The 16,500-nt window shown below is 33.6% G+C and overlaps 3 protein-coding genes across 5 annotated transcripts in view; 1 reads left to right on the forward strand and 2 right to left on the reverse strand.

Annotated features, from left to right (window-relative positions):
• Positions 1 to 1,261, forward strand: part of LOC108760608 (uncharacterized) — a 7,886-nt gene extending 6,625 nt beyond the window's left edge. The window contains exons 6-7 of the mRNA XM_018506650.1: positions 288 to 505; positions 970 to 1,261. Of these exons, the coding sequence (XP_018362152.1) occupies positions 288 to 505; positions 970 to 1,168 (417 nt within the window). The 3' untranslated portion in view covers positions 1,169 to 1,261. The remainder of the gene's footprint in view (positions 1 to 287; positions 506 to 969) is intronic.
• An 875-nt stretch (positions 1,262 to 2,136) lies between these two features.
• mRpL39 (mitochondrial ribosomal protein L39) lies at positions 2,137 to 5,365 on the reverse strand. Of its 2 annotated transcripts, none has more exons than XM_018506648.1 (3): positions 5,253 to 5,365; positions 3,201 to 3,852; positions 2,137 to 2,537 (listed from the first exon to the last, which is right to left on the reverse strand). In XM_018506648.1, exons 1-3 carry the CDS (start codon positions 5,261 to 5,263, stop codon positions 2,193 to 2,195), a joined length of 1,008 nt encoding a protein of 335 aa, XP_018362150.1. In that variant the 5' UTR covers positions 5,264 to 5,365; the 3' UTR covers positions 2,137 to 2,192. The 2 variants fall into 2 exon arrangements, with proteins under 2 accessions (XP_018362150.1, XP_018362149.1); XM_018506647.1 differs by having other exon boundaries at positions 5,173 to 5,364.
• Positions 5,366 to 7,067: 1,702 nt separating this feature from the next.
• On the reverse strand, positions 7,068 to 12,748 carry LOC108760603 (RCC1 and BTB domain-containing protein 1-like). Of its 2 annotated transcripts, none has more exons than XM_018506645.1 (11): positions 12,707 to 12,748; positions 12,181 to 12,387; positions 11,777 to 11,979; positions 10,559 to 10,729; positions 10,138 to 10,486; positions 9,927 to 10,057; positions 9,579 to 9,833; positions 8,541 to 8,665; positions 8,349 to 8,458; positions 7,999 to 8,129; positions 7,068 to 7,916 (listed from the first exon to the last, which is right to left on the reverse strand). In XM_018506645.1, exons 2-11 carry the CDS (start codon positions 12,263 to 12,265, stop codon positions 7,773 to 7,775), a joined length of 1,704 nt encoding a protein of 567 aa, XP_018362147.1. In that variant the 5' UTR covers positions 12,266 to 12,387; positions 12,707 to 12,748; the 3' UTR covers positions 7,068 to 7,772. The 2 variants fall into 2 exon arrangements, with proteins under 2 accessions (XP_018362147.1, XP_018362146.1); XM_018506644.1 differs by lacking the exon at positions 12,707 to 12,748 and adding an exon at positions 12,486 to 12,552.
• Between the last annotated feature and the right edge of the window lie 3,752 nt (positions 12,749 to 16,500).

Genomic DNA, 16,500 nt, shown 5'->3' on the forward strand with positions numbered 1-16,500 from the left:
ATAGGCCGTTACACCCTAGTATTAATTGATTTTTTCAAATACATTTTTTTATAAACTGCACGCCGATTTGAAATCGCAAACTAAAGCTGAAATAATATCTTAAATTAAATTGATCGACAATTTTAATAAAATATGATACCAAAGCATCTTAAAAACCTGTAAATAATTCATTGCGAAATAATTATTAGTTGTTACACAGACGATGTTTATTAATTTATCAAAAATTTGTTTAGCTGATATATAATAAAAATGCATTTTTTTTCAATTGAGATTCTCCGCATTTTCAGGCGCCATCGTTAGTGTCCCGAAGACCACCGCCGGCTTCCACGTATTCAGGATATGGCGAATACGGGGGACAGTTCTTTTATTATGGTAATATGAGCAAATACGCTTACGAGAATAGATTCAAGTACACCAGGATCAGTAACGCGGGAAACACCGGCGGAGAAATTGAAGAGGAGACTAATAGGCCTTGCTTCGATTTGATCATTGGAATCCAATTAAGGCAATTTACTAAGAATAAAAAATTATTTGTAAAAATCACAATAGTAAAAAACCTTCCCAATTTCTTAAACAGCTTATTTAAAAATTTTCTTGTCTTTCCTTAAACTGTAACTATCGCAAAATGAAGCTACCTTTTTCTGGTTCTTGAAAGTAAAATTCTTTTTTATCAACCTTAATGAAAAATAAAATATCTGAAATTGAAGAGATATTATTAAAATAATATTTAATCTCTACTTTATTCAATAATATAAAATAATTATTTAACAATGATTACGAGATTTTCTTTTTCTAATATTGTTCTATAATAATCGTTACACAATATCGATAACATTACCGTAAAATAGAATAAATTAGAGCAATTGTTCAATGAATGACTTCTCGATTAAGTGTCTAAAGTTTGTATTTTTTTCGAGTATAAATAAAAATAAAATAAAAAAACTGTCAATTGTGATTTTATTAATTTAGATGTTCACCAGAATTAGCGCCGCTTGCCACAAGGATGAATCTAAAAATTGACAGTCTTGATGGCTGCGATACCAACCCGAATCAAGAATTGTACCTGAAACTAAGTGTAAAATGCGCGGTGTCCAAGACCAACAGACTGCCAGATACCTTCACCTGGGAGGTGTGTAATCCTCGAAAGAACCGCTTGCAATGTTGGTGAATTATGTATACATTCTTATATCTAATGTACAATAATATTTAGCGATTAGAACGATTTTTATTGTTATGTAACTGAAGATAAAATAAAATGGTCCGCACACTTTATTCGAATGTTGAAGTTTCTAAACACCTTCTATTTTACTACAGATAAAAAATAATAAATTTATTTTGTTATCTCGCTATTGCGCCTCAGTAGTCTAATGGCTCAGGACGCTCGTATGGTTTACAAGAGATCCGGGTTCAAGTCCCGGCCGAGGTAATATTTTTCGCAATAAATTTATTAACAGTTTTTATATATTAACATCTTTATAATATATGATGCTTGATGGTAGCATCAAATTATTAAATTGCTTGTCAATTTAATTCACGATTACTAGAGTAGTTTTAATTGCGTTTATTTAGTCCGGAAAAACAATTCGGCGCGCAGTTTGAAAAAGACAATATGATATATATGCAAGTACATATATAGTATATATTAGTAATTCAAGATTGAATTATTTAAAAAGCAACGAAGATCTAGCTCCGACCGTAATAGGCAGTTAAATTTCTAGTATTGAGTTTATTTTGCTATATATTGCACGGCAAAAATTTACGCCAAAATTCTCGCTTCTGATGTCATCTAGTAGTGAAAAAACATATACAGGGTGTTACAGATACATACTAGGTAGTACGACGGGTTGCGCGGCAAACTTTGCACGACCAAGCGTGGTTTAATAGACAATGACAGTGACTTTATAACATAAACTTTATAATATAAATAATAAAACTTTGTAGTATAAACTTTGTAATGTATAAAGTCACCGTCATTGTTTATTAAACCACGCTTAGTCATGCAAAGTTTGCCGCGCAACCCGTCGTATGTACTGCCTAGTATATATCTATAACACCCTGTACATAGTCAAAGAATAGAAGTCTTAATCTGTAAAAACGTAGCAAAAGGTCACAAAATGACACGTTGAAAACCAAGTAACCGAAAGATGTATATATTTATTTACAAGAAAACTTTCTTAAATAATGAAATGTCTTTAATTCATGGATGCTGTTATGCTGACTGCTTCCTCCTCTACTCGATGAGGCTGCCACATGGTGATGTTCAATTTCTTAGCACGTTTTTCCAGGATACCGTAGGCGAAATGATTGAGTAAAATACCTTTAGGTAAAGCAATGCCTTGAAAGCGATATAGACCATCCGTGGATCCGTCTGTGAGTCTGTGTATTGCCGAAACAGTAACGCGTCCCACTAGGCCGCTATTGCCTATCATAGGACCTTTGCTGATATCCACATGGTCTCCTATACGATACAACGTTATTATATCGTTGTCACTGTTTTTGGCAATATTGGGTATCTGCTGGGACTTGAAAGGATTATCCTGAAAGCAAAGATATGATCAAACTCTTATCAAGTAATTTTAAAAACAATAGCAATTGATTTTTGTAAAATAATATCTCATAATATACAGTTTTAACATCTTAACGAAGGCTATGTTCCAAAATTGACTGCCAGTACTGAAAATTGGAACACAGCCGTAGTAATCTAATGATATAATTGTATGTGATATAAAGTGTTAAAAAAACAGATTTTTTTCTTTAGAAATATAATTTAATTTTTACAAAATGCAAATTAGTAAATTAGCAACATAGAAAATTGAAAAATACTTGTTCCAGAAAAAATATAAATACGTGAACATAATATATGTAAATCCTATACAGAAATTTAACTCAAAAGAGGAACACATTTTTTGATGCTAAAAGTGAAAAATATTTTTCAAGTTTAATTATATATTCTTAATCTATAGTATAAGGCTGTTTGAAAAATACAAATAAAATATTATTAACAGAATTACTGTTTATAAATCTTGTTCGATATATTATAAACATACAACAATCATATCAGTGAAAATATTATCTTTAAAATTATTCCTAGGGTTATCAAACCCATATGTGTTCTGATTATGAGTTAAAAAGTTATTAGACTTGACTAACAACTTGCGTTTTATGATTAATAAATTAAGTCAATCTTATTCCATCTCTACCTGAAACATATCCAACGCAATACTAGACGGCACTTCCAACCTTTCCAGTAATAATTCGCGATTTTTCAATTTGACAAAGAGTGCAGACATGGCACATAATTCAGAATTAGTTGGCCGCCAGTCCGGCAGATCAATAAATACGTCGTAAGTGAAACTACCTGAGGTGATATTTGGAATAGGAAAACTGTGCAAGTGCAAATTTATATTGTCCTTGAATGCAGAATCCGCTACAGCACCCAGAATCAATGAGCAAGTTCGCCAGAAGGCGTAATTAACCATGCGTATCCGTGGGCTTTGCATGGTAATCAGTTGCAATTCGCAATCACCCGTAAATGGCCTATGCATGTCCCAAACTTGATTATCTACCAACGCAATAGCTGATATCTTGGCGACGCTTTCAGAAATATGCCTGGCACAGTCGTACGGTGTAGAAATGTTTCGATTCATTGCCATTACAATCTCTTCTTCTGCCGACTTATATTTCACTTCTATCTTCTCAATTCTACCCAATTGTGATCGTTGCCTCCGCTTCTCCTCGTCGAAAAGCTGGCTCCTTCGTCTCCTGGCTTCTGCCTTGGACAATGTACCAGCGTATCTCGAAGACATAATCTGTGCAGGTAGCTTCAAGCCACTTGCACAGAACCTTTTGCATCTACATGATAGATTATATTCAATCAATATAGAAAATAGCTAATGGATCAATGTTAAGCAGAATCATAAGACTCGTAATGTGTTCTCATAAAACTTGTAAGAACTTATGACTAGTATTCTAATTTTATGTGTATGTATCATAATAAGACATATTCGTAAATATCTATAATTTATTGCAAATTTTATGGCTAATAAGAAGCTGTCTGTAAAAACATTATACAGCATGTCCCAAAAAGGTCGGGACACCTATATATCGCAGAAAATATAAGTTTTACAGAAAAGTGTTTCAGACAAAAGTTATATGGTTTAAAAATATCTATTTACTGATCCTATCAGTTTGACCAGTCAAGGCGAGATCGGTCGGTGGTCCGTGAATCTTGACCTTCAGTTGACCAACGCACAAACAAAAACATAACGCGTGGTATTACATATCTTGGGTAATGCTAGTGCTGGCGATACTGTAACTTTGAAGCATTATAACTTGAAAAGTACTTCATAAAAAAATATTTCATTATAGCGTTTTGGAAAGCTCTCGACATCAGCTATTAGATTCTTGAATCAAAAATAGGGTGTTCTATTTCAGAAAATCAATGTAACCTTGACCTGACCTTAGCTACGCAACCCAAGGTCAAACTGATAGGATCAGTAAATAGATATTTTTAAACCATATAACTTTTGTCTGAAACACTTTTCTGTAAAATTTACATTTCCCGAGATATTTAGGTGTCCCGACCTTTTTGGGACACCCTGTATAAAGGTATAAGCACTTAAAAATTCTTACAAATCTTATAAGAATATGTTACGAGCCTTACAATTCTACTTAGAATTTAAGCATAAAACATTTATAATGTTAAAGTATTGTTAAGATAAATTTTTTCATAATATACAGGGTGATTCATTTTAATCTTTCTCTTCTTCTTCATTCGTATTTGGAATGTTTTTTGATAAAATTACATATTTTTGAAATATTTACCTGTTAAGATTGAAAATGAATCTTCCTTAATATTAGATTGTTGAAATGAATTGTTCATGATACGCAAATTTATTCAAATTTAAGAAGTACAAACTTTACATTAATATTAGTTTAAAACAAATATTGAATTGATTCTCAAGATTTGTCTTGAATTGTTTCACTGATTACAAGAATACCTCAATAGAAAAGAAACACGACTGTAAATATAGACCATAAAACAGAAAATTTACAATTCTAAGAGTACAGGTACATTGAAATCAATTAATTTCACTAAAAACAGATAAAACACTCGCTAAAACAGATAAAATTATTTAAAATTTACTTAACATTTAAAATAAAAATACATACCCATGCAACATGTTGAGGTTAGGACGCTACAGATCAGATTTCAACAGATTTTGCGCAACCCAACATACGTGATTACTTACATAGAAAACATTGGAACGATTTTTTACGCGTGTAACAATAACTATATTGCGTTCTTTAATTAAAATTACTTTTAGAAACTACGTTCAATAATAATGAATCAAGATCAAGTTAGTTAGTTTTGGTACAATGGCCTCGACTACGAACTGAGTCGATACCAGAAACTGATGTTCAAGTGAAATGATATGATTGGTCGGCGCAAGTTACGTTTACGCAAGTTACGCCGCATGTGACGGCACCCTTAGTGCAATCGGAGCCCTCCCTTTTAAGGCGTCGTCTACAATACACGGAGTAAGAAATAAGTAAGGCGTCGTCTACAATACACGGAGTAAGAAGTAAGAGTAAGAAATTGACCAGTCACAGTCGAATGTGAGAAGAATAATCGACTGTGACTGGTCAATTTCTTACTCTTACTTCTTATTCCGTGTATTGTAGACGGGCCTTTAGAGTTAAGGTCCGTCTACAATACACGGAGTAAGAAGTAAGAGTAAGGGCCTGAGCACAATAGAGGAACAGGAATTAGATATTAAGATTTCAACCTATCAGAAACTGATTACATCGGAATACGCGGTTTCTGATAGGTTGAAATCTTAATATCTAATTCTTGTACCTCTATTGTGCGCAGGCCCTAAGAAATTGACCAATCACGGTCGAATGTGAGAAGAATAATCGACTGTGATTGGTCAATTTTTTACTCTTACTTCTTAGGCTGCGTTCGTAAACGTTACCCATAGGGTAAAAGTGTCTCTGACCCCGTTCAGAAAGTCGAAAATGGAAAAATTACCTTTATCCGAAAACGTTCACAAAGCTTTCCAAGGATTACTCAGGGCATTCCTCAACATACCCTGCTCGGGACTGGGGTAGAGTTTACTCATCATGCGCAGAAACGCATTTTTCACATTATACGTGAAATTCTACTTCTTCTGAAATTCTTCTTCTTCTTTTTCACAATATATATAATAATCTGTTAACAAATTAAAAAGATATAACAAAACAATTGAACATTTAAATATTTTAATTTATTGTTTAAAAAGAACATATCTATATATTTATCTATTCATAGAAAAATATAAAATTAGTATATATAATATTCTTTTTTTACTCTTAAATGTTACATATATTATGTACCTTTACCACAGATGAGAAGAAAGTAATGTCGTTACTTTTTTATCATTACTTTTTATAATAATGATAGAACACTCTATAAAAGCTATGCAGGTTATTCCAGATCGTTCATAAACTGTAGGATGTTAACCTGTTCCTCAAACTGTCACCGTACATTCCCCACAAAATTTACCCGTACCTCGCAGGGTAAGGTTTACGAACGCACCCTTACTCAGTGTATTGTAGACGACGCCTCACAGTCGATTATTCTTCTCACATTCAACTGTGATTGGTCAATTTCTTACTCTTATTTCTTACTCCGTGTATTGTAGACGACGCCGCAGAAAAAACTAATCAGTGCTTAGTGATTCTTTAATATGATTGATTCTTGCTTTTAACTCTTCGCTAGATTTAGGTATAGGAATCAATCACATTAAAGAACCACTAAACACTAATTGATTAATTTTCCTAATTAGCTTTTTCTACTAAACACAATCACTGTGATTCTTATTTAAATCTAGCACAAAAAAATAAAGACAAGAGCCAATCACATTAAAGGATCGTATAAAAGAATCACTCAACGGTCATTGATCTCTTGTATACTAAAGATGCGCCTACCTATCTAATAATTAAAACGGCCAGGAGTAAAGATAAACAACAAAAGCAAAATATTGCAACTTTTTAGGAAATGTTAGAAATTTTTATTTTGCATGTACATGCTTATCAATATTTTATAAAGCTCGCAAACTGATAAACAAAATCGGCGAGAAGTTAGTGTGATCGCTAATCATGGTAAACACTAATATGCTATATCATAAAAATGATTTTTTTTTAAATAGCAAAAATTTGTAAACATTCTCGCAACCATTCACACACTTGGCACGTCGTTAATAAGTTCGTTATGCAGATAACAGCACTGTTGCAGGCATAAGATTGATTTCTTTCAGCGAGTTTACATTTTGTTTCCCTTTGTTTTCGCAAATTCTAAGCTAATCTCAGTTACCATTGCAAGATCACAATATCTCTCACACTCTCCGAAATTGACAGAAGAATCTCTCGCGCGCGCATGAATTATTTATTAGAACGCGTAAGATAGTTTGAACGACTGAACGCAATCAGGTGTATTTATCGCTTACACAAAATATTAGGATACAATCAGGAAATACTCTTAGATAACTGTAGGCTATAATTTACTTTACGTAAATTATAGCAAAAGTGAACTAGAGTTTTCTGGGCGTAATTCCTGAATGCACACCTAATAGTAATACACAACTGACTCATTGAGAAAAAGAATTGTCCGAATATTTCATCAGAATATACAACTATAAAATATATGGCGAGTTTTTATGTAGCAACAAACATGATTTCCATCCATTTGTCGTTGAGTTGCATTATCTTGTTGAGGAAAACAGACGGAATTAATTCTTGAAGCAGCCAGCTTTGCCCGCTTCATTTATAAATCTATTCATCAAATTCTCGTCCTCAAGCTTGGCGAAATTTTCTGTTTCCACCACAGCCATCATATGAATACTGGCGAATCGGACGCAGAATTCTCTCAGCTCCTGAAAAATTACCAACAGCATTCAATTATTGTACGTACATAACATACACAATGAAATGTTAATAGTAACAACGTTTGACTACCTCTGTATTATACTTCACTGCAAAGCTATAAAAGTAGGCGACATTTGATACAGTAATTCCTAGCTTTATTCTATGAATACACTGCTTCTTGAGATTGTCCTCACAATAACCATTGGCCAAATCAAAAAGTTCTGTTAAAAAAAACATTGCTTCAATTATTTGACGCATTCAGCGGATTCAACAGAGTGAGCGTTCGCTGCTATTGGTGTATTTTACCAGATCTGAAAGTCTGATTGGATGATTTAGAAAAATAACATCAATATCAACGTGCGCTCACTCAAATGTTTAGTCCGCTGAATGCGTCCAATGAGTATTTAGACCAATAATCGCTCATAATATACTCCACTTGCCTGATATCTTCTCAAAGGTATTTATAAGGCATAAATCTACTGTATTGGTGTATAAATATTTCAGGTATGCTTTGTAGACGTCATGGGAAACTTTATTAATCTCAATGACACTGTTGGGAGAGAATGGCGTTGACATGAGCAAAAACTTGAAAAATTTTACATAAATAACACTGATATTTATTAAGCTATTACCTTTGATTGTTTTCTGCCCAATCACCCTCAAACATTGTTCTGAGGTGTAAAGAGCAAATTGTCAAGATAATCTTATGCACATAGATACATTTGCCCTCCACTTGTATTTTGAGATCGCTTGTCAACTATATCATAAACGAGAGAACAAGTCATTAGAAACAAATGTATACCGTATTAGTATGGTACATAAAATAATCATTTATTTAAAATTTGGAAATAAAATCTGGAACACACTCTATTACACTACCAATTAAAGTACTCGCTCCAGTTTCGATATTTTTTTTATCTAGAAAAAAATTTCTAGAAATTTTGAAAATACTTAAGCTAATAACATAGTTAAAATAAGATAATAGAAAATAATAAAATCTTAATCATTATAATAAGGGTGGAAACATTATTATCCAAACAGTCAAACATGAAAAGAGACAGATTTCAAGGAGAATATGCTATAAATTTTTGATATCAGAGAAATTAAACAAAATTCACACAAAGCATGTAATATTTAATAATGTCGGTAAACTGCCGCCAGAAATAGGACAAAGCTTATTAAAATGTGTTGCCAGTATATTGGTGGCAGGAACCGAGTAAGAACTTTTGGAGCTTCTGTTTGATTTCTGTCGTCAGATGCCGATGCATGCAGGTCTTATTTGGTTTTTGTTAATCTACTGGCGTAGTACATCAGAGTAAATTCTAAATCAGTAATTCTATCGATAGATATTGAATCTTAATACGGACATAGACAAATATGAATCTACAATAGGAATCTAATCAAATTTGCTACCAATCTGTCAATAAACTATTAGCATTTTGCTATATGGGTACACGTATGTATTGATAATAACTGTGTATGCACAAGTACAAATATAGTAAAACTTATTCTTTTTAGCTGAACTTCTTGCAATGTCCATTTCTTCTCTTCCTTTTCTTCAACATGAAAAAAAGTTTAAAAACAAGATCTCTCTTTAAAACAGACTTCAGAGCTATTTATTTCATTGTACATTTCGAAAATGTGAAACAAAGATACGGAACAAAACATACATAATCGTCGAATGCAATTCCTAAGCATCCCAATATGTCCAGCTTTTCGTTCAAAATCAACGGTTTGTGCATAATGCTCGGCCCGCATTGCCCAAAGGCGTCGTGCACATTGGAGGATGAAGTGGCGATTGGGGTCGAGATGCACTCACCGCGGCAATCACCCCAAACATAGACACGTCCTGCTTCAGTGACAGCAACGCTAGTGTTGTTCAGAGCCGCAATGTCGACCCATCTCATTTTTTCCATTTGACTGACCTGATTGGTATAATTATTGATCATGACTATCTTTGCTTTATCTTTCCTTTTTTTGTTCTATTTCCTTCAAGATAACGATAAACACAAGTCTACCATGACTGGTATACTACAGAATTGGTCCATCTGGCCGGTCCCCAATTGGCTGAATTTGTTTCCGCCCCAGGCATAAATGGCCCCTTTGTCTGTGAGCACTAGTGTGTGATTTAATCCGCAAGTTACTTTGTCTGTAACAATATTGCTCAATGATCCTGTTTTGCATTGTCATCTTCTTCTTCATTTATTACTTTATCGAAAAGAGAATTACCTACAAGGCCTTCCGGTATACCAACCAACTGTGGTGTCATATTTTTATTCTCGAAATTGCTAGCCTCCTCATCAAATGTCACCATTTGGCGATCGAAAAAGTCTTCTCTGTGCACAATATATTTAGTCTGCTGCCGTCTATTTTTACTTTCATACTTGCCTCCTATCCCTAGTTGGCCAACGTCGTTACTGCCCCAACCATATACTTTGCCATTTCTGGTGACAGTCATGGCGAAGTTATAGCCGCAGGAGATACAACCAACGTTAGACAAAATAAGCTTAGGTGTTATAGAAAGTCCATAGGTACTGTTACCTTCTAGTCCACTATTATTTGATTTCCAGGCATACACCTTAATCAAACCAGTTATTTAACTTATATGATAACAGAGGGTTATTGTCGTCATACAACGATGTTTACTTACTTCGCCAATCTCAGTTAGAATGCTGAAATGTTTATTGCCGCATGCGATGTCCACGACGCGCTTCATGTTCTGACTGTCTTGAATAACAGGGATGTTTATTAAAGTAAATGTAAGATCCATATTAAATGTTCCATTCTTCCATTGACCATAAACGTTGTCACACGAATATACCTTTTGCAGATATTACTATCATTGATTCTAATATCTCATAAATGCATCTATTAATTTGGCGATTTCATAAAACTTTTGATAATTATTTTAGAATTGCTGGATGCATAAATGAAAAATGATAAAGTAGAGAAATTCAAACATGAATTTTTTTTGTGCATAAGCATCTTCTCTTCCATAGCAAAAAACTTCACAGTGGTCTGGTTTCCACCGAGGGTTTAAACCGGATCAGAATGTAAGAACCAACTACAATCGAGTATTCCGTTGTTATAGTCAAACGACAGGGGAATGCTCGACTGTAGTTGACTGGTTCTTACATTCTGATTCGGTTTAAACCTTCGGTGGAAATTAGGCCAGTGATGTCATAATAGACTCATAATAAGTTCACAAGCAAGTTGTGATGTCACTATACTCAATAGTCCATTCACAATGGTCCATGAAATGACCATGCTTTGTGCAGCTTGTGATCACATATGCTGTGGTAGCAGGAACTCGAGCACAATGCATCCTTCGTAAGTTTGTGCTTGCTTGCATTAGTGATGTGAAAAAGGTAAAATGGATGATCAATTTGCACAAACTGGACTAAAATTCATTGGACTTATGATCGTTCTCTTTGTGAATGGACTATATGAAATTATTAAAAGGTCACAGTGATATCACATTGTTACTTTAATCTGTGTGCGTGCGCGCGCGCGTACGTGTGTGTGTGTGTGTGTGTGTGTGTGTGTATGTCATAGCAGTATCACACAGTAAGGTACAATTTTTATCAAAGCTTCATATAATCATCATAGGGATATTACTTGTAATAAAGCATATATTCATAGAGCCACGTTTTTATATTTTTTGCTATGAAAGACATTAACTATTTTATCAACTATTTCACAAGATTATCAGAATAAAGCTTAACATTTAACAAATTCGTATTTTATGAAAATTATATATTATTATTTCAAAGGAAATGAATCAGAATTACATACATATGTTCCAGTGAGATGTTACAAAGACATCAATTAAAAATTCACTCTAATGTACAATTTCCTAACTTTTTACCTCTCCTTCATTCGTGAGTGCCAACATGTGAGATCCCATGCTATACGCAAATGTCTTTATATCTTTTCCACACAAATCCTTAATCTTTTTCCGATATAGCGTAGTAAAGCTATTATCTCTGTTCTCCAAAGCTTGGAGATTGTCATTCAGGTCATATACTTCCTTCTCTTTTGTTACAATTAAGGCCCTTTTACCCAATTTACCTATTTTGAGAAGTAATAATACTGCTAAGAGATTAAGTCTGGATCTACAATAGGGTTTTAAGCCTTAAGCCATAAGAAATGGACGAATCACAGTCGTTTATTCTTCTGGATTCGACTGTAATTGGTCAATTTTTTACTTAAGGCTTAAAAACTATTGCAGACCCGAGGTAATACACAAGAGAAGAAAATAAAGTAAATTACCAAATACCATAACCATGTGAATCTCGGAAATAAATTTTGGCTCCAGTGAACTGAAGACCGGCCAGTTACGTAGATTCGAGCACATATTGCTTCACAGGATCACTTACTTTACGAATGTTTTATTTAGTTTCTTGGTATCTTTTTATTCCGTTTTAAGCTAATCTTTCAGATATGAGTGTCTGTAGTTGTCAGTGAAATAGTGCTAACCTGTAATCAGTGATAACCGATAAATCAACAACTGAACAAATCAAAATCGAAAGAGAATTAATAGAACGAAAGATCCTTATATGTGTACTTCAACCAACTTTGATTATTCTGTAAATAACCAAATTTCCGGTTGAATCAAGAAAATAGCTGCTGTAATTATTTTGCAAAAAAAAAAAAACAACAAATTTATCATTTATCCTAGTCAAATGTGAGGCGAATAAACTCGAATATTCTCCTCACATTCGACTACGAATAGTTAATTACTTAAGCTGATTCTAGAATGAAAAGAACGTAAAATATTATATTATATTTCACTCACGTGAATAACATACGTATAGTTGATTTTTTTCAAACTAATAGCGTTTTTCATTGACAAAACTAGTGCGCACTCAGTGCACATTAAAGCTGTTGTACACTATTTTAATCTAAATATAAAAGTGAGATATCTCAATTGATAAAATGCCCAAAATTTATTTTATCAAATAGCACAATAAATATGTATCGAATATTTATATTTCACGATTTAATTCATTTATATATTTTTATTAAACGTATATCTTTACGTCGATTTTTGTACAACGACTTTAAAGTGTACTGAGTGCGCACTAGCTCTGCCAATGAAAAACGCTATAAAGATGGCTGTCAAACTGTCGAAGTCACATGATTGGTCAGTCGTAAGGCCGGAACAGCTCTTTGAGGCGTCGGCCCGTATTCAGAACGCGCTTTTATCGATAAAAGCGCACTTTTATTTCTGAAATTCTATAATATGCGTGACGTAAAGTATGGTATGTTAGCGTGCTAACATCGTTGTAAGCGCGTTCTGAATATGGGCTGTCGTCTACAATACACGAAGTAAGAAGTAAGAGTAAGAAATTGACCAATCACAGTCGAGTATTCTTCTCACATTCGACTGTAATTGGTCAATTTCTTACTCTTACTTCTTACTCCGTGTATTGTAGACGGGCCCACGACCCATGTTAAGCGGGATCTACAAAAGAAGTCGTAGCAGTCGTAGAGTCTTAAGTCGTAGAAAATTAACCAATCACAGTAGAATATGAGAAGAATAATCGACTATGATTGGTCACTTCTATTGTAGACCCCGCATTAGCATGGCTTTTAGCATGGCTACTTAAGGGTCCTCTACATAGAAGTCGTAGACGATCGTGGAGTCTTAAGTTGTAGGAAACCAACCAATCACAATCAAATATAAGGAGAATACTCGATTGGAATTGATCAGTTTCCTATGACTTAAGACTCCACGACCGTCTACGACTTCTATGTAGAGGACCCTTTAATGTCCAAAGGTCGCTGGCAATATTCATACAATACATATATGCAGCATGTCTGGAAATTACCGCCAAATGTTTCGTGCATGGGTAGAACAGACTATACTGAGTCGAAAAGTCCTGTACCATTTTGCGGTGTCAGCAATAGTCAGCAAAACGAGATATTAATTACTAAAAATTGCAAAATAATGGTCTTGAATAATTTTTTAATCAAATACTATCAACTTTACAGAAAAACTGCAAGAAACAAAAATTATTTTTAATAAGATTTTATTTGGACCGACAAGAATTAAACACTAAGTATAAGTATATTCAGGCCTATGATGATCAAAGCTAGATCTTTTTTGATCTAGCTTTGACCTAAATAATTCCCAGTGAATTATCTATATCCTATATATGTACATGCATACAGGGTATCCCAAAAAGGTCGGGACACCTAAATATCTCGGGAAATATAAGTTTTACAGAAAAGTGTTTCAGACAAAAGTTATATGGTTTAAAAATATCTATTTACTGATCCTATCAGTTTGACCTTGGGTTGCGTAGCCAAGGTCAGGTCAAGGTTACATTGATTTTCTGAAATAGAACACTCTATTTTTGATTCAAGAATCTAATAGCTGATGTCGAGAGCTTTCCAAAACGCTATAATGAAATATTTTTTTATGAAGTACTTTTCACGTTATAATGCTTCAAAGTTACAGTATGTACCGCCGGCATTAGCATTACCCAAAATATTTAATTTTGGAGACTGGCCAGTCAAGGCGAGATCGGTCGGTGGTCCGTGAATCTTGACCTTCAGTTAACGCACAAACAAAAACATAACGCGTGGTATTTCATATCTTGGGTAAGGGTATGAGCACAAGGATTACCGTAACGCTTTACGTCAGTCTTGAGGTCATTCTACATTGGTCGTATCGTAGCGTCGGAATCGTCGTAAGCATCATACGACTTAAAAATTGAAGCATTGGATTGGCTGAAGCAACAAGCTTGTGACTTGCGACGTCTACGATACGACCAATGTAGAATGGCCTTTAAGTTGTAGACGTAAGTAACGCACAAACATTAGCGTATGACTTTAATAGCGTTTTCCACTGGGAAAACTAGCACCGTGCTAGGTTTAGATGAAAACTGCACTAGTGCAGTAATAATGCAGGTTTAGTGCGGTTCAATGGAACATATCATTAGACATTCATTTTATTCACCCCTAAAAATATATAATATATAAATATGTTTATACTTAAATTACTTATTTTACAATATTCTGATTCATTTATTTATCTAAAACATTTTTTTAAATTAAATTTTTACATTTAAAGAATTTTAAACATCAAAATGTCATTACATAGCTATTATCAGAAACATTGAAACTAAACAATGTCATTGTTCTAATATTAATTACACTAACGTAATATCATATCATAACATAATATCATACCTTAGCACGAAAACAAACTCAATTTCAACTTACACTGGTCTCCACTGACTTCAAAGATAGTGGAGCAAAAGTTGAATTCAGTGCAAGTTTTTTGCACCAGTTTTATCAATGGAACATTAAACATTGAACTAGTTCTCACAGTGGAACAACACAATTGCACTCAGTGCGCACCAGTGTTGCACCAGTTTTCCCAGTGGAAAACACTACCAACATATGTATATTACCATAGGCAATGCTTATGGCAATGTACATAAGTTAACATATGAAGACTTTAAATTTACACAGAACTCTTGAGGAATATGTTAGCTACAATATCCAATGAATGAAAGTCGCCAAAATTTAAATCCAACGTCAATATTAACAAAAAAGTCAAGTGAGAAAATGGGGGGGGGGGGGGGGCTAAAAAATGGGATGTAACGGGGAGGTCTAAAAAATGAGATGTAATATGGAATACCGATGAAATTTTGACCATATATAGTAATAAATAACACAATAAATGAAATCCAAATTTGTTTATTTATATAAACTGATCAAGAAAAATAGAAAACTGTTCAATTTTTATATATATTGTACAATAACACAGAAAATATAATAGCATCGTTACGAACGTTATTACGAATGGATAAATAAAAAATCGCAAATAAGCTGATAAATCACAAATAAACTGATATGAAATACATACTCTAATCTAACCCTAACCTAATCTGATCACGAATAAGTTGTTAGTATGCATGGAATCTATTCCATGTTCTCAACCATAGATGTATTCCACATTACCTGAATGTCGTCATATGACAAATAAAGTCTTTTCGTAGCAATAAACAAGTTTAAAATAGCAATTCATCTGCATAATATTGTTCATGCAACATTATTAAAAGTCTGTGCAATATAAGCATTAAAAAAACTTACCTTCAGTTTATAAGAATACTTTTTAGAAAAAGCTGCCGAATCGTCTGACGTAACGAAAATGAATAAATGTTAATTGTAGCAAAACGGTTGGTCGGACCGAGTTCATTGCTTGTTATGACATGTTTGGTAACAGTTGCAACAACTTTCAGCGATTGCCGCCAGATTGCAATGCTTTGTTTAAAAAATAAGCCACTATTCAATATTAGTATAGCCTATGCCATAATCCCTGATTTTACCCTACTTCTATCAAAATAATTTAGTTGAGCCGATTTAGTCATTTCAACTTAGATGGTTGACATAAATAAACTATATATTCGCATGTGCAATTAAATAATGGTTGACTCGACCATTGGATAAACCAATTGTAAACATTTTTTCCGTATAACCAATTTTTTTGTTCAATGCACATTTACAAGAGATCATCCGAAGACGAGAAGAAAGTACACAATTTTAAAGAGTAAATATACCCCCTCGTATCTTCAC

The sequence above is a fragment of the Trachymyrmex cornetzi genome, unplaced genomic scaffold (assembly GCF_001594075.2).
Source record: "Trachymyrmex cornetzi isolate Tcor2-1 unplaced genomic scaffold, Tcor1.1 scaffold229, whole genome shotgun sequence".
Classification (NCBI taxonomy): Eukaryota; Metazoa; Arthropoda; class Insecta; order Hymenoptera; family Formicidae; genus Trachymyrmex; species Trachymyrmex cornetzi.